Source organism: Pteronotus mesoamericanus, unplaced genomic scaffold (genome assembly GCF_021234165.1).
Source record: "Pteronotus mesoamericanus isolate MK-2021 breed Mesoamerican mustached bat unplaced genomic scaffold, CSHL_Meso_final contig_94, whole genome shotgun sequence".
Taxonomy (NCBI): Eukaryota; Metazoa; Chordata; class Mammalia; order Chiroptera; family Mormoopidae; genus Pteronotus; species Pteronotus mesoamericanus.
The window spans coordinates 41,987,996-42,012,749 of record NW_026555285.1 but is presented as its reverse complement, the minus strand read 5'-3'; the positions used below and the strand labels follow the sequence as shown (position 1 = coordinate 42,012,749).

Sequence of the window (24,754 nt, the reverse complement as noted above, 5' to 3'; positions counted from 1 at the left end):
TAGTTCACCCTCATACACTGAGGGATCATGGGATCCTGAGTTTGGACCTCTTTCTTGGTTCTAACTAATGATGTAGCATTTCCACGTACTGGCCTTACAATTGAAACAGAAACTATTTTTTTTTTTCTTTTTCTTTTTTTTTCTCCTGCCTGGTATTTTTGAATACTAACTTGACAGGCAAAGCTGAAGTTGAACTAAAATGATTAAAATTAAATTGAGCTAAGAAGTCAATTTAAAACAACAGCTGACCTTTCTGAAAGGCTTAGGGCCCTGATAATCCGCATGATTAAGATGACAGCACAGTCCAATCTGGAAGCTTCTGTGTCTAGAGGCAGGGCTGCATCTAACAAATACAGGTTAGCAGCTGTCTAGTTCAGTCTTTAGCCTAACCCAAGGAAAGAAATGCTTCATCTGCCTTCGAAATTCACTTTTGTATGTCAGAACCTTTCAAATCAGAATGTATTGTCCCTTGTTCTTAGCCCATTCTATGGGTAGGGCATATGTATAATGACATACTTCTATCATTATAAGTATCATCATAGTATTTTTGCTGCCCTAAAAATCCCCTGTGTGTAGTCTATTCACCTCTCCTTTCCCCCTAAACTCGGGCAACCACTGATCTTTTTAGTGTCTCTAATTCCGCTTTTTCCAGGTGTCATTTGATTGGAATCATACAGGATATAGCCTTCTTATATTGCCTTCTTTCACTTAGTAATAGGCATTTAAGGTACCTCCATGTCTTTTAGAAGATTAATAGCTTTTTTCTTTTTAGCACTGAAGTACCATTCCATTTTCTGGATGTACCATAGTTTATTTACCTAATAAGGACATGTTGGTTGCTTCCAAGTTTTGCTAATTATGAATAAAACCATTAAAAACATCTATGCAGGTTTTTGTGTGGACATGAATTTTTAATTCTTTTGTGTAAATACCAATTAACATAATTGCTATATCATATTGTAAGATTATGTTTAGTTTCATAAGCATGCTTCACCTTTGAAATAAGGTTTTTTTATTGTTATTCAATTACAGTTGTCCCAATTTTCCCCCCTGCTCTCCCCTGCCCTGTCCCCCCCACTCCCGCAGCCAATCCCCACCCTGTGGTCCATGTCCATAGGTCCTTTATATGTTCCTTGAATTGTCTCTTCCCCTTTCCCCCCCATTATCCCCCTCCCGCTTCTCCTCTGGTTACTCTCCGTTTGTTCTTTACTTTCATGCTTCTGATTCTATTTTGCTCATTTGTTTGCTTTGTTGACTAGGTTCCATTTATAGGTGAGATCATGCGGTATTTGTCTTTCACTGCCTTGCTTATTTCACTTAGCATAATGCTCTCTAGTTCCATCCATGCTGTCACGAAGGGTATGAATTCCTTTTTTCTTTCTCTGAGTAGTATTCCACTGTGTAAATGTACCACATTTTTCGAGCCACTCATTTACTAATGGGCACTTAGGCTGTTTCTATTGCTGCCATTGTTCACTGATCTTTGACATATTTTGCTGAACCTATCTATGGGAACATTGTGCAAGGATGATGTTATCTTCAAAGAAACCAAGACATCCTGAAATACAATAGCCTCTAAGAACTGTATGATAATAACCTTAATAATCTGCATGTTGGGAAAATAAAATATTCAGTAGAAATTCTTATTTATTTTTATCACATATGTCATAACTTTCCCTTTTGTTTCCATCACTCTTGTTCTTCTTAGTCCCATTTTATACAGGTGTGGTTTTATTTATTATATTTCCCATAATGGCTTTGAAATGATTAGCTTTACTCATTCATGTTTTAATAATTAACACATATTTTCTGAGCATCTTTCCTCAGGCACTATACTCAGTTCTAAGGATATAAAGATGAACAAAACATGGGTACCATTTTTAGAAACACACTAAGAAGAAATAAAACACAGATAAGTAAGACACAGCATAATAATACAGACATGGACATAGTGTTAAGTTAGAGACAAGGGGGTGAACAAATTTACTTGAAAAGGTGCCCTACAAAAAATATTTGATTTTCATTTATGTCACCAACATTTCATGTCTAGATTACTACAGTAACAGCTCTGTCCACGTGAATTCTTAACACTACAATTAGGTCTTCCCGGAGTGCACATTGATCGTTGAACTGATTTGGGGCATGGCATGCTATAGTTCAGTGGTTCATGAGTGGTTGATGCCAATCCCCACAGATGCTCAGCTTTCTGAAATTGTCAGTTTTCTGCCCTGGCTTCCCCTTCCTGCGGTGATTACTCTCCTAGCTCTCCTTAGCTCCATTAATAACTGTTTCTTCAAGCACCACATTATTTTTCAATTTCTTTGAGAAAACGTGCCATAATTCCTAAGTTTTTGTATCTTTCCTCTTTGCTCCCATAAGATCCATTTTTTCCACAAATAAATTTTTTCAAGTGCATTGCATTTTCCTGATGACTGATCTTTATCCACCAGAGGCAGAAATTTACATGGCAACTTAACACAGAGTAAGTATCAAGTAAGTATTTGTTCAACAAATGAATGAGTGCATGAAAAGATTGAGAGGTAAGGGGTTAATATAAAAGATAAATATGGGTTGAAAGTATAAAGAAGCCATTAGTGACTCAGATTTAATTTGTATTCAAAATTTGCATAAAATTAGTGTCATGCTATTCCCATATGAGCTCCATAATGTAATTTATATTTCAGGAAATAAACAAAATTCCATCAAATATACTTGTATCATAAAGATGAGGGCTATTAATAATCACTGTAAAAATATTATGGTATAATATCCATATTGTTTTGTAAAATTATAACCAGAGCACTGGAATTAATTTTATACATTACTTAATGGTAAATATATTTATATTTTTAAAAATTTAGCATGAAACATTAGAGTTATAAGGAAATTAAAGAAAGCAAACCATAATCAATAAAAAAATCACTCACAAGCATTACACATTGTATTAATGTATCTCTTATAAAATTGAGACATTACATACTAACCTGAAAAATTACACTCTTAAGTTCAGTGCTTTTCATTCCAGTTTAACAATTAGCACTCAAATAATTACTTTTGACTTATTAATTTTCACTGAAAATAGCATATTAGGCTAATGCAAAAATTCCATTGTCAGGTTTCTATGTAAAAATGTGAGAGAGCTATTTAATATAATTTGCAAATATTGATAGTTGTTAAAGAAAACTATGCTTATTAAATATATTGTATATTTAACACATATGGTCTTCTGAGTATGAATATGTTTATATTCATTTTGGTTTCTGGTTAATATTCTTAACTGAAATTAATGTCAATATTTTCAATTCATTAGGAAATCTGGTTTTTAATGTTAATTAAGATGTATATTAGACATATAGATTATTCTTTTATCTGTTTGCAATTCAGGACACATTTATTAAATGTCTCATTTTTGGAGGCATTCTGGTGATAAAGACTATAAGGCAGCTGTTCTCAAGCTTTTTAAGAAGTAATTATTATTTATTATGCCTATTAAATATCAATTCCCTGACTCCACCCATGGAAAGGTTGACTTAGTATTTGGGGAATTTCACAATCTGCATCTGAAACAGCTCAGTGGTCATTCTGAGGGAAGCTGTGTACTCACCCATGATCAAAAGTAGTTCTGTGATGGGTGAAAAGCTAAAAAGGTGCTTCCTGACTTGTGCTCCAGATCATTGTTAATACAAGTCATACACAAAACTACGCTCCTTAGCAAGCCATAGAAACTAATCACAGTTTGGGTGCTGGAAACAGAATTGGGTTGCGGAAACAGAATCGTGCTTCAGAAATACATGCCTAATAAACTCACAGGATATTGAAGATGTGCCTGACTGTATCTTAGAGAGTTAATTCAAATATGCCAAACCTGATATTAATAATAGTAAAGGATAGAGACTGGAAATTTGTTTTCAAGAACCAACAATATTTGGTACCTTAGCATCACCAGTCCCCTTTGCTATTTATGTCTATATGCATATACATAGGTGCCCGAGTATGTACGTATATTTGTATATTTTAATTGCCCACCTTAACCGGACCCAAACCCAACAGACCCAGCAGAGGCAGTTTTAAGTGATGGCTTCATTGACATTCAACACTTCAAACCAACTCAAGTGAACAAGGCACTATGCCAAAGTAAAACAACGACTCAGTGTTTCCAGGACCTATCCTCCAGGGATTTCTCACACAGAACACAACTATTTCCTCTTACTCTTTGTTCACTATGTCCAAGCATAAATGGGTTATTTCTTCTAATTTTCTATGTGATTATTTTCATCTTTAAGTTGGGAGGAAATGGTAAAGCAGGTGTTATCCTTCATAGCAGAGTGTAACCTACAGAAAACTGCAGTGCTATCTCCTTGAAAACTTGACTTTCTTATTGGTTTTCAGATAATTACATTCTGATTCTAACCACATACAATTACCACCAGCTCTATCAGAGAGGGTCCTGTCAAAAAAATCAGAAGCATGCTACATATTTTAGAAATAATATTAATATAAGAAACTGGTATGTAGATATTTAAAGGCTAATGAAGCAAGATGATGTTGAAAACCAGAGGCATTAGCTCCCACTCAGGATTAAAGAAAAAAAAGGGGTAGAATATCCAGAATTTGGGGACCTGGAAGGAAATTTGCTCCTTGGGATGGACAAAATGGGAGGGTGGCCCTTCCTGGATAATGTTCAAGCTTCCATAGAGCACCACCTTGCTGCTATTAGATGTATCAATGGGAACAAAGTTAGTTGGCACAGGTACCTTCTACCTTCAAGGAAAAAGGCATAGCTGGTACTGGAAGCACCAAAAGTGTTGGGAGGCAGGGGAGGGGTACTCCGCTGTGGATGTAGGTAACCCTGATAAGAGCCAGAAATAAGAAGGAAGCATTTCTCCTCTTCTCCCTTCATTTGATCTCCTTTTAGTATCTCTCATTGGCAGAAAACTAACAGTACCCTGGCTGGCAAGATAATCTGGGAAACATAATTTATCGATGGCCTGTCATCTGGGAAATGCAGTTTGCATAATCGCAGAACAATTTTTAGGAGGGTGGCCTAGAGCTGAGGCACAACTGGTAAATAACTGGCACAATAGCTACAACAGTCCTTTCATTTTTAAAAGTGTGTGTCTTAAGGAAGAGAACAATCGAGCACCACCGCTCATTTCATTGGGATATGAAAGCAGCTGGTCAAAAGCATCTGGGTGTCCTTAGAAGAATTTGATTGGCTATCTGAAATGACAAATAACTAAAAGCTATGGTTCAACTGTTCAAAACCCCTCAATGCTGAAATAGCCTTCTCTCCTAGAAGACCAATCCTCTGTCTAATAGTGCGTGGGGAGAGAGGGGCCCTGTGTCAGCCAAAAAACAGTGTTGGTTTAAAAATATTACTTCAACAGCAGGGCAGAGATGGACAAAATAGAAGCAAAAAGACCAGCATGACATTACAAAAAGCAGTTTGGGCAAGAGATGATAGAGACCTCACTGAAGAAAGTAGCGATGGGAATAGGAAAGAGGGAATGTATTTAAGAGAAATTTAGCCGTTAAAGACAAAGGAGTGAAGTAAGTACACGTGCAGAGTGAGAACATAAAGGAACCCAGGGCAACGTCTCAGTTTCTGGCTTAGGAGGACACTTAGTGACTCGTATCAACCAAAAACGGGAAAATTAAAATGCAACTCTGAAAGGAGATTTGACATGTTTACTTCTGGGTTTGCCGGTTACACAATGTAGACCTAATTGTTGTCTGAACATCACCAGAAGTTGTTTTATTTGGGTATGGGGCCTTAAGTAGGTGGATTTTCCTGTGGACTTCTTTGAAGTAGAGTAAATCCTTGTCCCCGCAGAACAAGACCTGAACTCATAGCCAAGGCCGCTAGGTAGGCTGCTGCCCTGCAGAGGGCCCCGACCGCTCCGCTGACCTCCAGTCTCATTCCCTCCTCAAAATAAGACCAGCAACACTGAAAGGAAATCAACAGAGACAAGAGGGAAGGGGGGGGGGCGGGGAAAAAAAAGGGAAGGGGAAAGTCAAGGAACATATAGCAAGGACTCATGGACAAAACCAAAGGGGAAGAGTTGAGGGAGGGAAGGAGGGAAGGAGCAAGGGAAAGCGGTGGGGGGGAGGTAGAGACAAATGTATTTGAAAAAATAAATTAAAATAAAATTTAAAAAAATTTTTAAAAAGTGGCGATTCAGGAAGATCAAACACATCGTGAAGACACGGACATTTGAAACGTTTGTGCTTTTGTAAATGTTCGGTGTGGAAGAAGGAGCTGCTCATCTGACCACCCTCAATCCCCTGTGAAAATCAGCTTGGATGGGACTTTTAGAATGTTTTTCCCGGGGAGGGGAAAAAAACATAGAATCAATTTACCATTCTCCTTTTTATGTGCCCTCTGCACTTCATATTGTTCCATTATATAAAATAATGTACAGAATTTTTTTTAATGCATTTACTTACATGTCAGTCTCCCCTGCTACTTTGAGTGCGTTGAGTGTATAAAGGCAACATATATGTAGTTAAATCACAGACACACCAGAAGCTGTGAGATTTTTTTACAATTCATACATTGACAAATATTATCAGTTAGATATATAATGAGATACTTCAAATCAAAGTAGTAACAAAATAGGAAAAGGGGAAAAGAAGGCAATTTATAAAAGAGGAAACACAAAATGACCAATAAACAAAAAGCAACCTCAACTTCTGTGATCAGTGAAATGCACTAACCAGCTTAACTCAACTTGAGGCAGGTTTCTTCCCACTACAATTCCCTGACTCCCTTTCCTTAGAGGATTGACACTAGAAAAATTGCAATAAAAAAAAATCTTTTGCCCCTTTGAGATGTAAATCTTCTTCCTTCATCTTACCAGATTTACAAACAAAAATTGTCTTCACCAAGGACCAGGGAACCATCCCTTTGAAATAGAATCATCAAGAAAGAGAGGGCCTCATCTCCCTCCCCATCTCTGTGGGAGGGTAGGAGCCTAACTTTGATAAAGTGTCAGTTAGAAACACAGATGGCCTGATCACACTGACCAACCGCTCCCCCCAAACTCAGCCACCGGCACCTTCCCTGTAGCCCACCACAGGGAGAAAAACGCTCCCGCGTTTTGTTTCAGTGAAGTTGAGTTCAATCTCTCTCCCTTTCGCTGCAATACAAGTTTTGCCCCTATTTTAGCCGTTCTGAGTAAAGCCTTCCTTGCTACTTAACTCTGTCCGGTGCCATTTTTCTTTGACACACATAAATATATTTTTAAACCATGTACACCCAAAAGTTTGCAAAATTAAAAAGCTTGAGGTTATGTAATTATGGCAAAAACATTTTTAAAATATGAGTTGGCCTTCAATGTTTGTGTAAATGTAAACTGATACAATGATTCTGAAGATGAATTTTACTACCTGAAGTGATTTATACTTGAGTGAATAAAAATGATTGCTTGTAGCACTGCTTACCGTCATTAAATTTGAAAACAATAGACAATGCATCATAGCGTATTCATATCTTAATTAAAATGAAGTGTATCTCATTATCAGAAAGGCTATTGATGACATAAATTTGAAAAGCAAGGCTGGTTTTCACAGATGTGAAAATACATGTATGTATGCATGCATGTATGATGTGGCAAGGAACAGAACCAAAGGGAAAAATGATCATCAGTGTTTCCACAAACATTTTAAATAATCTGGGAGGTTCAGGGAAGATATCAGTAGTGGTTGCAGCACAGTTTTAGGAAACTCCCAAATCCCTAGGGAAAATAAAACAATTAGATGGCCGAGTCAAAATCACATGGATACCATTTCCAACCCATCTCATGAGTTATCCTCACGAACCTCAAAATGCAAAGGAATGAGAACATGCTACCAAGAGCCATAAAAGCTACATGTTATCATCACGTGTGCAGAGAAAGCACTGAAAGCAACACAGCAAGTTACAGAGCTGAAACCAAATGAATGCAAAATAGCCAGCAGGTACCCCCTGGAAATTAATTTGAAAACAGCAGAGAACTGGGAGAAGAGTTGCTCATTAAAATAGTGAATGAGTGTAAACATCCTGATATAAGGCTAACGTGGCTGGATCCTCTGAAACTTTCTGAACTTTTAAAACTAATCTGGCAAGTCTTCCTTACCCTTGAGGGGTCTACATTGAAGAGAAACTGCTAGAAGTGGGATGAGGAATTAATGGGACAAGGACAATGGGGAATTAGGAAAGACAAAATATGAATGAATACAGGGCAGGGGGCAAGCCAGAATAGCTCAGAAAGCTAGTCACCACACTTTCTAACACCATATGAAAACAATGGGAGTGTGAACTCACATATAGAAAACCTATCTGAATAAAACCTCCTTCTACAAATATAGAAAATTTAAATTCACATAAAAATAAGCAACAGAAAAGATTTGTGATCAACTCCCACATAAGGTCATAACAAATACGGTAGTCTGCTGACTATCTCAACAGTGAAAGCACATCAAGAAGACATGTTTAAAATACAGACCACGGTTTTAATGTACCATTTCAAATAAGCTAAGATGCTTTGAGAAAAGAATATAAAACACCAAATCATAAATCGGAATTAAAAATAATCAGAAATGAGACTAGAGATATCAAAGAGAAAAGAAGAAAAGGAAGAAAAATTCATTTAAAAATAGAGATAAAGTAAACTCAAGGATTCATTTGAAAATAGAGATAAAATAAACTCAAGGCTAAACACAATCAAACTGAGACTGATACCAAAAATCATGTGGGCTAAGTCCCTGCTCCCAGCCTCATGGCTTTATAGTCCCTCATGTCCTAGTGCCCGTGATGATTTCTTGTAATGCTAGTGTAGAAAGATAGAGTTTTATAAGCGTTCATGCTGCTGCTTTTGGATGCATTTTTTTGAGAGTATTTTTAAAATTTACTTTTAGAGAGGGGTAGGGAGGGAGAAAGAGAGGGAGAGGAACATCAATGCGTGGTTGCCTCTCACATGCCCCCTACTGGGGACCTGGCCTGCAACCCAGGCATGTGCCCTGACTGGAAATCGAACTGGTGACCCTTTACTTCACAGTCCAGCACTCAATCCAGTGAGCCACACCATCCAGGGCAGGATGTATTTTAGAGATGCTAATAAGTAAGTGATGTAATAAGCAAGAGCGTACATCTTTGCTCCTCATAGTATGGTCCATAGACCAGCGGCAGCAGCATCGTCGGGAAGTGCACGAAGAATGTCCACCCCAGATCTCCCGTGTCATACTGAGCTTTTTAACAAGAGCCCCAAAAGAGTTGTGTATACATATTCATATATACAAGAGTGTTTGAGAAGCTTTGGGCCCAGATCACATGCTCTATTATTTATTTTAATTATTTACACTTAGTGAGTACTTCATTGGTCAATAAGGCATATTCTTTCTACACAGTAGAAGGATAGAAGTTATTAAAGAGCTTAAAGTATACCCAACTTGTTCCTACATGATGGATTTTATCAATTAATCCTGAGGGAGACTAGCAAATTTCATAACCATTCTGTTTATTTGCAAAAAAATGATATAAGAGTAGACCTGAATATGAATACTGTTTGTTTTTGGTTTTACTGACACTTACATGACTTTTGACAAATCATGATCAAATATATCTGATATGTTCTTAAATTTTAATTTTTTACTTCTTCCATTGATCACACAGTTATACTTAACATTGTTCTAGATGAAACAGACCGCAACTTCATTTTATGCCCTCTGGTGAGGTATAGATTTAGTTATGAGATTTTCACATTAGATGGTTGATCAGGAATGCAGGCTAGAAGGCTCCTTAAGCTTTAAATAATAAGTCATTGCTTTTCACCTCAGTGATTTAGCATCAATTTTGTGTCTAAGCCAAAGCAATGAAAATCATTCCCTGAGCATTCAAGGACAAACCCTTTTATTTGAATTCTATTATTCATATTCATGAATGTGATATATAATTTTTCTAGAGATTGAAAGATTTTAAATGATTTGTTAGATATCCAGAATCTATTAAATAATCTTGTTAACAAAATAGCAAGCAGCCAGGATAAGTCTCAATTATTTAGACACCGAAATGGAAATGTATAATCAGAATAATATTCACAGAGTTTACATATCAATTGAAATATATTTAACTTAGACATATACTTCATTTTTATTTATTGTAATTTTCATCAGTGGTGTAAAAACTGCAGTGGATGACAACTTCAAAGGGTTTATAATTTTGGACATTCCACAGGATGAGGAAGTGTTCCTATGTGAATTTTTCAATTATTTTGTCATGTGTGGTTTCACATAATCTTTCAGTATTAGGCACTTGTAAAATACGGGGAGTGGGAGTAGGTTTACAGTTGTGAGTACATGAAATACAGTTTATTCTTTTATTATTTATTAATTATTATATTATTTCCACATGAACAGCTATAAACCTGCTTCTGCCTTACCCTGTATAGATCATTATTCAAGATTATTTTCACTATGTCACAAAGGTTCAAATCTAAGTAACCTCATAACAATGATTAATTTTTACTGTAACTGAATAAAGTAAATACAACAAGCTATTTGGTTATTTTCAGTACCTTGTCTTATATCCATAGTAACTTATTGATGGGATATTTGTCAATACTATGCAAATTAAGGTGAATATACTTTATATTAATCAAATTTGATAAAACTTTAATTTTATAAGAATACACATACTTTTCATATACATATTTGGAACTGTTATTAATGGAAACAAATTTTATATGCTTGCATTACCAGTTTGAAATAATTTGTATTGAAAATTTAAAAATCATCTACTAGGCAATATAGAATACAAAATAATTTATATGCTATAAATAAGTACATAGTTATAGTAATCCTGAAAATAAAAATAAAGATTGCATTTTCTAAAGAAGATGTCACTTATAGTGTATTTTTGAGTTCTTTCTAACCTCCATCCTACCTGAAATTTTGAAGTGAAGGTGATTTATGGTGAAAATAAGTTTGTAAAAGCCAAGAAATTTCACTCACAAAGGATACATTTGAAAGCTGCGGGGATGCCTGAGACCACAGATAGTACCAAACCCTGTCTATCTATTTTTCCTATACATAAGAACCTATGATAAAGTTTAACTTATAAATTATGCACAGTAAGAGATTAACAACAATAATAAAATAGAACAATTACAATAATATGAGATAAAGAGTTATGTTGATATAGTGTCCCTCTCTCAAAATATCTTATTGTACTGTCGTCACCCTTCTTATGATCATGTGAGATGATAGAATGTCCATTGGATGGGAGGGAGCGAGGTCAATGATGTGGGCATTGTGACATAGTATTAATGTAGCGTAAGCGATACTTGAACAAGGTCACTGCAATGCTGCAAATGTCAATCTGACCACCAAGGGGGCTACTAAGTGACTAATGCGGGGGTAGCATATACAGCGTAGATACACTGGGCAAAGGGATGATTCGTGGCCTCCATGGGATGGAGTAGGATGAGGCCACATTTCATCATGCTACTCAGGATGGCGTGCAACTTAAAATTTATGAACTATTTCTGGAATTTTCTATTTGGTATTTCCAGACTCTGGTTGACTGAATGTAACTGAAACCCCCAAAAGAAAAGTGTGAGTAAGGAGGGGTACAGTGTCACCAAAGAGAGTGGATCCTTGAATAACAGGAAGGTTAGGGCCACTACTTCATGCAGTGGAACATCCACATCTAACATTTTACTTCTCAAAATTTTACTTATAGCCCACTGTTGACCAAGTCTTACCAATAATATGAACAGTTGGTCAACATACATTTGTATGACACATATATTATACACTGTATTCTCATAATAAAGTAAGCTAAAGAAAATGTTATTGGACAAACCCTAAGTAAGGTAAAGTATATTTACAGTACTGTGTGTATTTATTGAAAGAAAATCTGCATGTAAGTGGACCTTCACAGTTCCCATGCATGTTGTTCAATGGTCAACTGTAAATCAGGAACCTTTATTTTTCAGTGGCTAAAAAAAGTATCATTTTCATTTTCCTATGCATGTAAAATACACTATTCTCTTCCAAGGTCATTCTCCTATGCACACAGAATACCCTATGCTCTTTTAGGTCACTGTCAGTACCATAATGTAGATGTAGTTGTTAGAGGCTGATCCAAGGTTAGTTAGTAAGTGACAAATCCAAAGTACAGCATAAACAATGGAACAAACAAGTTCTATTTATTCTAGGCTATAAAAGATCATTTTTTTCTACATCTAGTAATTTGATATTCCAATTTGTTACCGCTCTACTTCTAAATTAATCTCATTTAAATGTAATGTTTTCTGTTTTGCTAAGCCTACCACCTGAGATAACACATAGAGGAAAGCTTTAAAACTGGAGAGTATACCAATGGCAGGGTACCATATAGTTATTGCTACTATGATGCAGTAGGCAGTTTGTGGAACAGGGAATAGTTGAGATATGAGTCCTGGATTCTTTAAATATATGGAATGTGGGAAAATGAAGAGAACCCATTAAAGAGATGAGGAAGCGCCACTCATGAGATAAGAAGAACTTAATGACAAACAGTCTTTAGAATGAAAGGCTCCGGGGGACCAAATAGGTGGCAATGTGCAGGACCTAGGGATCAGTCTGCTGCCCTGGTACTCTGGATGCATCTGTCTTTACACTCCCGTCTCATAACTATTTTGCAGAGGCATGTTGAGAACACCACTGGGAAACAAACATTTGAACACACGCTTACCAGACTTAGTTTTCATTTACAGGTTTCTCAGTTAAAGTGAAATTATTTTTAAAACCGTTAAACATGCTACATAATATTGTGTGAGCAATAATGAATATGACAATAGACAAAGACTTAAAGTTACCTTACTATTTCTGAAAGTCCGGTATCTATATCAGCTTGTGATTAAATTCATGTTGCCTGACATTATTACTGTGAACCACCTTATCAAAATTAAGCTTATCATGGTTTATATGTAATTAAAAAAACTAAGTTGTGACAAATTAAATTATAATATCACAAAAGAATTGCAAGCAATGCTACTTCAAATTTTCAAAAACACACATTGACTAGTTCTCTTACAGCCTGTCTTTAGTAGTCTTCTGGTTTGGTTTTTAAACATTTGAAACTATCAGAATTTGGGAATACTAGAAGAAAACTCACATAGTCCTAAAATACTGATGGTAGCATGACAGTGGGTTTGCTCGGCATGGCTAACAGAACTTTTTCCACTGGTGTTTAGAACCTACAACAGTTAGCCACTTTGAGAAGATAGCAGGTGTCAGGGGTGAGTTGAAATGAAGGTTTAAAAGCGATTCATGTTACTAGTGAAATAAACACACCTATATAAATGAGCCAAATTCAATATCATATAAACAATAAGTCTCTGTAACATTGGGATTTTAAAATCATTCTCCTGAAATAAAAAAAATCTTCAATTTTCTAAAAGTGAACACTACATAGTATAGATGGCTGCATTTTACGAGAAACATGACAGTTCACATTTAATAATAATCTGTAGGTGGGATACAAATAAAGGCCGTTTCAAAAGCTAAAAATTTGTTAAATTATTTGATATCATTGGTGATGAAAACACATAATACCTAAAGGTATGTAAATATTTTGGTTGTGAAACTTTGCACATTGATGTACACAGAGCTTTTGGTTGCTTGACATAAACATGAACAGAAACAGAAACAGAAAATAAGAGTAAGTGATGATTAGTAAAATATTTAACAACTTGAATATTTGCACAAATTGAGCAGTCATCAAATTCACATGGCACAATTATTCCTTTATAATTATATATTGAAATAAATAAATTCATTTTTAGGTGACAAATAAACTGTGTTCTACCTATGTTGTATTTTACAAAGAACACACATCAATGTGAGGTAGAAGTAATGGTGTATTTCAAGTTCTAAACACAAATGACACCCTCTTAAACTCCCTAAAGTAGAATATTTTAAAGCCAGTAAGACCATGTAAAACTATGTGTTAATTTGTTTTACCAATATATCAAACTAGTCAAACACAGGAGAAATATTATTGTGCCTTATAAAAATAGAAATATGACCCACTCTTTGCTACTCTCTCTGTCTTTCTCTATTTCAGCATGCTATCCAGAGTAGTTCCTAACCACTTATTAAAAATCGAAAGGCAACAGCTATAAACTCTTAGAAACATAATAGGCAGACCATTTATAGCAGATGAGGATTTGCTGAAAACCACGTATATCTTAAATCTCCCCAATTCTGATGGAGAGTTGCTTGTAACATACCCATCCATTTCTGTAGTAATTGATAACAGGGTTTTGAAGTAAAACATTCATTCTTGCCACCTTGACAAGTACGGATATGGGAGAAAACTATTAGCAGGTGAATATCCTCCATTGTCTCTACTTCTTTGGTGAAACAGGCCAAAAAAAGGATCATTTATTAATACATAACAAATTCTCCAGCTTATAAATAATTTTAGGAGTGAAAAATCCCTATAAAATTGCTAATTTTACACATACACAATTTATATTAAAATGAAATTTCAACCTAAGCTACATTTTGTAATAACTTTCATGACTTAATATTTAAATGGTAATAAAATTATAGCACATATGAATACTAAAGATAGGATGAAAATGTGAGATTATTCAATATTATTCTAATAGATAAGTATCATGATTCCAAAACACAGTGAAGATTTTAACTTAGCTTTTTTTCCTAATAAAACTCTTTTGATTTCATTTGTTTTCTTCTTGCGATAAACTACATTAAAACCAATAACAAGAACACATATCTTTATCTGTTCCTACAAGAGAAGAAGATATTTAATTTTCACTAGGAAATTATATTAATACTTTGAGGAATTTTGGGGCTCTTTGTTCAATGGCTGCTCCAAGTGCATACTAAATCCCATCTGCCTACCTTCTATGTAAAATTTATATATTACTGTGTTTAACAGAAAAACATATTTCTTTTTATTAATTTCCCCTTTGATCTTGCACCTCTGTTGGCTTCCATTCCTTTAACTAATATTTAGCATGTAAATAAGAGCCTAGGAGGAATGGGGCATTGATATTTGAAGCATTCGTAGTGTTCCAAATTCACTACAAGAGAACGAAAAAGTAAACAAATTCTTCTCCCAATGGAAGGACATGACCAACAGGTCCAACATAGACCCTCGTGACGAACAGGGGGACTATCAGACCTGCCTTCATGCAGGGCACAGCTGTTTGGTATGCCCTTGAAAGTTAGCTGCCTTTCACACTTACTCCTCAGTCGCTAACTTTGGTTGTCTCACCCGTGTGAACAAATGCATGCACATAGCAATGGAGAGTAGAGAACTTACACTCCTCATTTTGCATGTTAACACAAGAAAAGGAGATTTATTTGGTGATTTAAGAAAAATATTGGTAGTTCCATCTTTTGTGGTATTGACCAGTACAGCTATAACAGAAGTACTTATCAGACCCACAGAATCAAAGCGAAGTGAATGATTGGTGAGCATTTTTGGAAGGCCAAATCCACAGGAGTAATTCTAAGCAGTTCTTTTTTTTTAACCATATTTAACCATATATTTAACCAATTTCATTGCAACTTGACTCTGATGAATCTACTAAAAATAAAATATTTTGATATTATGGCATGATAATATTAGAATGCAGCATTTTTTCAAAAACAGTGTTATCTCTGTATAAAGCCATAAGTTACAAATAAACAAAACCCAAGTATGCACGCCCTAAATAACTAAAAATAGGATTAGTTTTATTTCTAACTCCTCTGGCATGCTCCTAAATTCACTGTCATTATCTCTTTAAATTCGAAGTAATAATTACCCTGACTGATGTTTCAAAGCCGGCGCCTTAGGTATGGTGCTAGAGTCATGCACTCACAGTCTGCGGTCTTCAGGGTCCTCTTGACCTCTCCGCTTCCCGAGCCCCCGCAGCCGTCTTCGTCGTCGCAGTCTCCGCTGGCCGGCTCGGCCGCGCCGCCGCCGCTGCCCGCGGGGAGCTCCCCCTTCTCGGGTTTGCGTGACCTGCCCTGTAACAACTAAAGGGGAATACAAAGCACATTCATTGAGAGCACATTTCAAATCGTCTTGGAATGCTATTCAGGAACGTATGTAGAAATGAGAATTATTTTCTTATGTGGGTCCACGATGTTAAAGTAGACACCTGACCAAATCAAGTCTACAAGAAAAGCAAAAAACCACGGAAATAAGAAGCAAGGTCTTACAGCCAAAAGGACTACAACTTGAATATCAGCTCTGTGCTAAAGCTTTGGACAGCAAATAAAACCAGGTCTTCTTGCTCACGGAGCCTTTGACTAGACAATCCTCTCTTTCTGAATAAACAATGTTTGAGCAGGATGTCAAACTCCAATACAACACAACTTACTTTGAGGAATATTGGATGATAATATGGTGCTGTTTTTTAAGCCAACAATCCAAAATTTCTCAGAAAGTTGATAACTAAAATGGCACTATTGTTCCAAAAAAGATTCAGTTAAAAGAATCTAGAATTTTGGACCTATACATGTTTAGCTTACTTAAATTTCCTTGGATCAGATACATAGTCCAATGCATATAGCACAGAACTAAACCTTGGAACAAAAGACTTAATTCCTATTTCCATTTCTACAAATAACTTAAGAAACTTAACCAACTTCTTGGTTCTCAAGTATTTCATTTACTTTTATGAGCAAAATAGATGGAATAGCCATTTTCCCTTGAGCACAAGAGTGCTGGTAATATTTTTTAGTAATATTATAAATGCTTGAACTCCTTTTCAAAAAGGTGATGTTATAAATAATAGAATATTTCACTTAAAGCAAAAGCTGAGTACAATGATCTAATATATAATACTTACCCCTCTCAGGCAGTTTTGGAGAACACATGACTAATCATGAGCACTAGAGGGTACTGCTATATTACGAATGAAATATATCTCAGCTGAACACTTAACAGTCATTTAAAATTTCAGGGGGGCTTTATGAGAATGTTATGGTGGTTACTTCTAAGCAATTTTCTAAGCAATAGTATTGATTACCAGATGATAATTAAACACACAACCTAAGGAGAGCAATTCATATTGAAAATCATAGAGTGAAATATTCTCAGTAAACCTAAGAACATTTACTCTAAACAACTATACTTTGACAATTCAAAAGCTTTCAAAATTTTTTTAAAATGGTCACGAATTCTAAAGCATTACAATTCCTCAAAATGTATTTTCCCTAACAAAAATGGAAGTCTAAAACAACTTGACAATAATTTTAAAATTCTTGTCAGAATGTATCCCTATGTAACAGCATTTCTCCAAATTTATTAATAGATAGTAAATTTAAAAAGAAGGATGGTCACATGGATTTAGGCAATGTTAAGTTACTATGCTTAATGCTTCTTTCCTCAGGAAAGATACAGATATATAACACAGCACATAACAATTCAGAATCCAAAAAAGAAAGGATGGATAATGGTATTACTTTACAACATTTATCATTTCTTGTTTAGCATAATCATAAAGGACTTCATTTCTAAGGGCCAGCATAGATTTGAATCCTGATTCTGACATATAATTACCATGTGACATTGGACATTGATTGTGCAAGTTACTGAATAACTAACTCAGTTCCCTTGTATCTAAAATAGGGACAATAATATACCTGAGCCATTGTCCTTATTGTGAGAGAAAGTATACATACAATACTCTGCATAGTGTTAGGACATTAAAAAATTAATATAGTCTGACTATTATTATCTGCTTTATTATGTATTCTATTACAATATTACTTAAACACCCACAGCACATTAATTGAAAGAATTATTTTATAAAGAACTCAACTACATGACTTAGATTAACATTTTTCTAAGTATTACCTGACAAGCACAACAAAAGCCAAACTTTCTGGTGATGAGTCATTCCCTTTGGCCCTGACAGTTTTTCCCAACACTTTCCCATTTCAACATTATTTTCCCTTTACTTTTCTAATTATTACTACAATATTTTACTGGTAACTTGGCAAAACAAAAATGGAGTCTCAGGAACAACTACAATGTACACATCACAAAGACCTAACCCAGTGACTTTGAACTCAAAAATGCAAACTAAAAGATCAAAAGATAGTGCATGCAAAACAAAACTTACCACTTTGAGAATCTGGTTTGGGTGAAAGCAAGGAAATATATTACTTGTCAGAGAATGATTTATTTATTTATAGTGATTGATAAAGATAAGTGGGAACAATTTTTTTTGAAAAAAGCTTTGCTGTGTTTTCTACATGTCTAGGTCACTTCAGTGATCTAAGAAATATCTAAGACACATGAATTAACATTTTTAAAAAAGAGAATGATGGAAAACTATATTTTACTTTAATTTAAATATGTATGATGGGCAGAAATATGTATGTGGATAAAACTACACATGCAAGTATCCACACCCTGGTGAAAATGCCCTCTAAATCGCTAATGATAAAAAGGAGCAGGTATAAGGCACACTACTAAGTAGCTCATAACACCCCCAAATTTCCCACTCTAATACCTAGGACTGTGAATATGATGTCCCATCACATTCACTGCATTACATGAGAAAAGGAAATATGCAAATGTAATGAAGGTTATTAATCAGTTGACTTTGAGTTCATCTAAAAAGAGATTATATAGGTCAACCTAATGTAATCATATGAGTTCTTTAAAAGCAAGAAAGTTTTCCCTGGCTATCAGCAGAAGTCAGAGCGATGCAGAGCCTGTGGCAGGAAGAAGGAGGATTGGACTTCAGAGATCATGCTGTTGACCTTGAAGGTATAAACTTGGATGCTGTGAGAAGGTCTGTGAGAGAGTTTTTCAAAAGTCCTGTGGCAAAGAACTGAACAACTAGCAACCTCTATGAGTGAGAGGGATCCGCCTCGCAGCCAGCAAGAAATCTACCTCTCAGTCCTGCAACCAAATTCTACCAACAGCTTAGCTGAGCCTAGTGGAGGATTCTCCCCTTACCCTCCAATTGACTCAAGCTTGGCTGACAGCTTGACTTCAGGCTTGTGAACTCCTAAGCAGAAAGCCCTGAGCAGTGAGCCCATCAAGACTTCTCAACTATGAACTGTGAGTTAATAAATGGGAGTTTTATAAAGTGCTAAATATGTGGTAATTTGTTGCATGGCAACAGAAAATGAACTCACTCTTCAAGCTCCAAATGGGCCCCTTACTTCTTGGACAATGTATTTTGTCTAGTCTCTTTTGATTCTCTAAAATATTCCTCCAAACCAAACGGTCAACATAGCCATAGGGCAACACCTTCCTGGGAAGATTACACCCTTGGAAACAAGCTATTGGATTTGACCTATTCTCTACCTTTCCATCTATCTGCCCTTTTACAGTCCCTCTCACTGTTTTCCAAGTCTCTGAGTAAGAGGTGTAATTGTAGTTTCCTAAGATAAACTTCTCCAGGTGCATCCATGATTCCATCCGATCTGTGTTCCCAGACTCCCAATAATCCCATCTCCCTCTTGTAGGATCAATATCCCCATCGTCTCTGCATGAAGATTCTGCCTTACAATGCTCCCTTTCTTACTTCTCAATCATCACACAGCCACAGATGCTCACTTTCATTCTCACAATCATAATATAACTTAGTTTGTGAAAATTCCCAACAAATGTCTAACCAACAAAAATAACAGAATTTTCACAGTAAGACTCTTATACAAAATCCCATGTCTTTTGGACTAAACTATTTTTGATTTCTTCTGAGTTGGCTCATCTTTCTCCACACATCAAAAAATAAAAATAAAAAAGATGTTTCAATTAATAGTATAAATCCTCTGTTCCTTTCAGTCTGTTTTGGGGACCCATCCTGACAGATTGTGCTCTCATCTGTATACTAATGACATTCAAGTCTTTATTTGCAGCCCTTGTTGCTCTGCAGTTCATCTCTAAGCAGTGACTGGGTATAAAATGCACTCTACCCCTTTGGTATATTAAAATAGAACCATTCATCTCCACTATTAATGCATCTTCCCAAACCCCTCACTGCAGGGGACACCAGTCTCTCCCATCTACCACCACCAGATTACTTCCCCCTAATCAGTTCTTTCACTGTGTCACTTCTCTGCCTTAACACTCTTTGTGACTCTACTATCAAGCCCCACTGGTTCCCAACATGTGAATGGAAGACAAATATCAGTCCAGATAGATGAGGCACAGAGAGAGGTCTGGTGGTAAAATGCTAGAGAAATTCATACTATGGCCCCTCCTTGATATCCATGAACTAGACTCACAAGGAATTTTGTTAGTTGAGATTCCAAATTTGTATAAGCAGACTAACCCCTCCTCACACTCAATACCCATTGACATACTTCTGGAAATGAGGTCTCCCCCAAAAGTTCAAGTTTAGGCTACAGTCAAGATCCCATTTGATACACTTTTGAGAAAAATTATGGCCCTCCCCAGCACCCAAATTTTGCCACACAGCACTGTGTTTTTCTCAGAGAAACTGTGTGAATTTATAGTCTCTAATTTTGTTTATGCTTGCTTTATATTCTCCTCACTTCCAATTCTTATTTTTCATCCATGTAGATGACTCCCTTTGCTCTTCCTCAATCCATTCCATTATACCTAATTTCAAGTTTAAGCTCCAATATCCTTTTTATCCAGTCCATACATATTTCTCTGATCTTTTAAATCTGTGTACCATTCATTGACAATTAGCTCTCTTGGGCATGTGCTACGACTTTCTGACTAACCCTAAGTTTCTCCAAGATGAGATCATGATTTAATCATTTTATACTCCCCATCAGGACCAGGGGGATTTCCACAGTGGATACTAAATAAATATTTTAAAATTTGAAAATAGTTTATTTTATTTACCCTGTCTCCAAAGCTGTTTATATCTAACTTATAAAAAGTAAACGGGGCTTTCGCTTTTACTGAACTCTTTGGAGGTCACAATATTCTAGAATAACTTTTGGATTTATGCTTATTGACTGAAAGATTGATTCATTAGTCACTCAATGACTGAACACTAGGCATCTCTATATACTAAGCAATATGTATGTATCTTGAAAAATATACATTCATATAAATGGGAAGACATGGTTTTAGTTCTTAAATAGTGCTCACCTTACTTTATTTCAAATTTGGCATTCATGAAGATGCAACAATATAGAATTAAAATAAAAGAGTGTCAAGTCAGATTAAAAAGGAGAAACAGACTAAAGGTTTAGTTTTGTGATCTTGCTAAATTATTTTTCCGTTTAATCCTTAATAAGAAATAAATTAAAAAGTCTTCTTCCTGAGCACCTGAAAACATCTAAATAGTTGTTTGAACAAAAATTTGACATTAAAAGATCATGCCAAGAAATAATTCCCAAATATATCCATTTGCCATACTAATTCCTGTAAACTAGAAAGAAAAGGGGTGTTCCAATTAACTTTTTTAATGAATATGTTTAAGCATTTTTAAATAATTGATTTGTGCAAAAATATTATTGTTTTTTCTACAGTTTAGAGGGAACTTTAGGTTCAGAATTTGGGTCATCAGCTAATGAAAATCTCCCCTGGTCTTTCAAGGGGGATCAGTCCTTCCCAGCCGTCCCCTCCGCCAACGCCTCATGGAGGCAGCATGCAAATTGGTCCCCTACCCCCAGCTCTGTTGGCTTCACCCAAAAGACAAGCACTATTTCACATCTACTGTGAAAGCAGTTTCATCAAAGAGGAGCCCTCCTCCACGTGTCTTTAATAAAACAAAAGGGTTTCCACGTGTGCACACTTAAAGGCACATTCACAGACTGAATGACTGTAGAATGATAGAATGTAGAATGATTTGTGGAAGCCAGTTTCTACAAATATACCGTAAGAAACAGTAATATCGCAGCAAACAAACTCATGCCACATCCTATAACAAATATCTCTTCATTTTCTCCATTTACATAACTAGCTGTTAAATATATGCATAAAATACAGGTCATAAAAGATTTTTTCAAAATTTAAAACCCCAAATAAATTTAATATTACCTCTCTGGGCTTACAATGTTTGCATCTGTAAAATGGAAGAAAAATATTGATTTGGAAGGTTTTGTGGGTTATTATTTCAGTTAAATGATGTAAACTGCTAGCATATTTAAGTGCCCAGTAATGGGAGTAAAAACATCCCCCTCATCCTCATCCTGCCTTGGCTCTGAGTTTGCCCACATGTGAAGATGATGGCATTTTGAACACTTGAACCCTGCCATGAGGAGTAGGAAGTTTGATCAATACTTACATATTTATAGAACAATTTCAATAAAGGGCATGATTTGAGTTCTAGCCACACATTAATTGTGTGCCTTTAAGCAAATCACTTCATCCCATTAAAACTCATTTTATTCTATTGAATAATAATGCCAGGGGAAGCACTTTATATACTACAAAGCACTATGCTCATTTACAGTGTCTGTGCAAGCCATTGCCTCCACACTATTGAGAAGCCAACAAAGTAAGAATAGAGTGAAAAATAAAACTTTCAGGGTGTTTCTCAATGCCATGAAGTTTGTGCTTGTAGCTGATTAGCTGAAAATAGTCATTTGTGATGACTGATGCTTCCTGCTTATGTTTAATTGGTATAGGAAGCTCATTAGGGATGCTATCTTGGAGCATGAGTTTGTTTGGTGGAATATCTGATGACTCTAAGGCAAATGTATTTCTTTCAGCCAGTGAATTAATTTCTCAGTAGACTCAGTTTGCTTTTTATTAACTGTCTGGCAGTATCCCACAATTGCAATAGCCTTTCAAAACAGTAAAATCTGGCCATAGGTGGTTCACATAAACAACACATTTGCTGTGAAAGGAAAAAATAGTCATCACATTCAAAAATCTCCAAATGTGAGAACGATTGAATGTGCTTCAAAATCCTATATGTAATAATATATTTCTAAAACATTTCCTCCATCCTCTTACAATCATTTCTACAGATACACAAGAAAAATGTGATTAGAAACTCTTAGTCATCATATATGTGCCTCTTGTCATTTATTCAAATATAGGCAGGGTAAAATCTTCTTTTTTGTGACTTCATACTATTGATGAGAATATGTAAGTGAAAATCAAAATGCTGACAGAAAAGTTTCAAACCAGATAACTAAAGATACAGAAAAAAAATTGTAATTTCATTTAATCATTAATAAAACATCTTTAAGGAATACATTTCAAGAATAGACTGAGCCTTCCAAACATGTCTTGCCTCCTCACACAACTACAGAAAAAATTACAACTAGACTACAAAATCAATATCACCTGGAGTTGTCAGAAAATCGAGCTGTATAGAAGCCCAACAGTCAAGGAATTAAAGAGGTCACATTCATCCAGATGGGTAGGAGGGGCAGAGAGGAGGACAGGCTCAGGGAGAAGTGGAGAGGAAAAGTGGCATGGAGGGCATGAGGACACATGGAGATGTGAGACAGGTGGTCCCCTACCCATGTGTGGTGGATAAATATCAGGAGGGATACCTCGGGAGTGAGGGATCTCAAGACCACCCAGCTCAGGGTTCCAGTGCCAACAAGATAAGTCTTCATAACTTCTGGCTATAAAAACCATTGGAGGTTGTGGTGGCAGAAGAAACTGCAGGATTATCAGGTTTCTCCTCTTAAAAGGCCCACAATGGACTTAGGACTTATGCAGACTCATTTCCTCTGGGATTCAGCACCAGGACAACAACTGGAAGGGCACCAGTGGCATATGGGGAGAAAGTGAAGACACTGACGTCAGGATGAGTGCCAGGGGACAGATTCCTCCCAGGAGAAGCTCCAGAGGCCAGGCAGCAGCACTGTCCCTTCTGTGAGCCCTCCCCCACTGAGAGCCACAGAGCGGTGGTGACACAGGCTGTCCTGCCCTGGTGATAACTAAGGCTCTGCTCCATCCAACATATAGGTGAGCTTTTCTACAATAGGCCATGTTACTAAGTCAGGAAGTAAAAGCAGCTCTACCTAATACATAGAAACAAACACAGGGAGGCTGCCAAAATGAAGAGACAAAGAAATATGGCCCAAATGAAAGAACAGAACAAAACTCCAGAAAAAGAACTAAAGAAAATGGAGATAAGCAAACTATTAGATGCAGAGTTCAAAACACTGGTTATCAGGATGCTCAAGGAACTCATTGGGTTCTTCAATAGCGTAAAAAAAGACCCAGGCAGAAGTGAAGGTTACATTAAGTGAAATAAAGAAAAATATACAGGTACTTCCAGTCAAGATGGTGGCATAGGGAGACATGGCTCACCTCTTCACACAACCACATCAAAATTACAGCTAAAATATAGAACAACCATCACTGAGGACCATCAGAAATCAAGTTCAATGGAAGTCTGACAACTATGGAATTAAAGAAACCACATCCATCCAGACTGGTAGGATGGGCTCAGATGTGGAATGGGCTGATCTCTCACCTACATGTGGTGGATCAAAATTTGGGAGAATATCTCAGGAGTGAGGAGTCCCAGCCCCCCATCAGGTCCCCCAGCCCAGGGTGCCAGTGCCAGGAAAAGAGGCCCCCACAAATTCTGGCTACAAAATAACAGTGAGGATTTGGCCAGCGGAAGAAAATTCTAGAGCCCCAAGAAGTTCCTCCTAAAGAACCCACACGCAGACTTATCTACTCAGACTCACTCCCCCTGAACCCCAGCACAGGGGAGCAACTTAAAAGACACCAGTTTTATATAGGGACAGACTGAAGTGTCTGGCATCAAGGGGAGCAGAGGCCATTGTCCTTTCTCTGAACCCTCCCCGCACAGAGCTGGCAAGCTGGTGAAATATCTGAGACTCT

General features: G+C 36.4%; 1 protein-coding gene across 1 annotated transcript in view; it reads right to left on the bottom strand.

The window, feature by feature from the left end:
- Positions 1-24,754, bottom strand: part of GPC5 (glypican 5) — a 1,150,586-nt gene that overhangs the window by 560,583 nt on the left and 565,249 nt on the right. Inside the window, exon 7 of the mRNA XM_054586471.1 lies at positions 15,864-16,020. Coding sequence (XP_054442446.1) covers positions 15,864-16,020 — 157 coding nt within the window. The remainder of the gene's footprint in view (positions 1-15,863; positions 16,021-24,754) is intronic.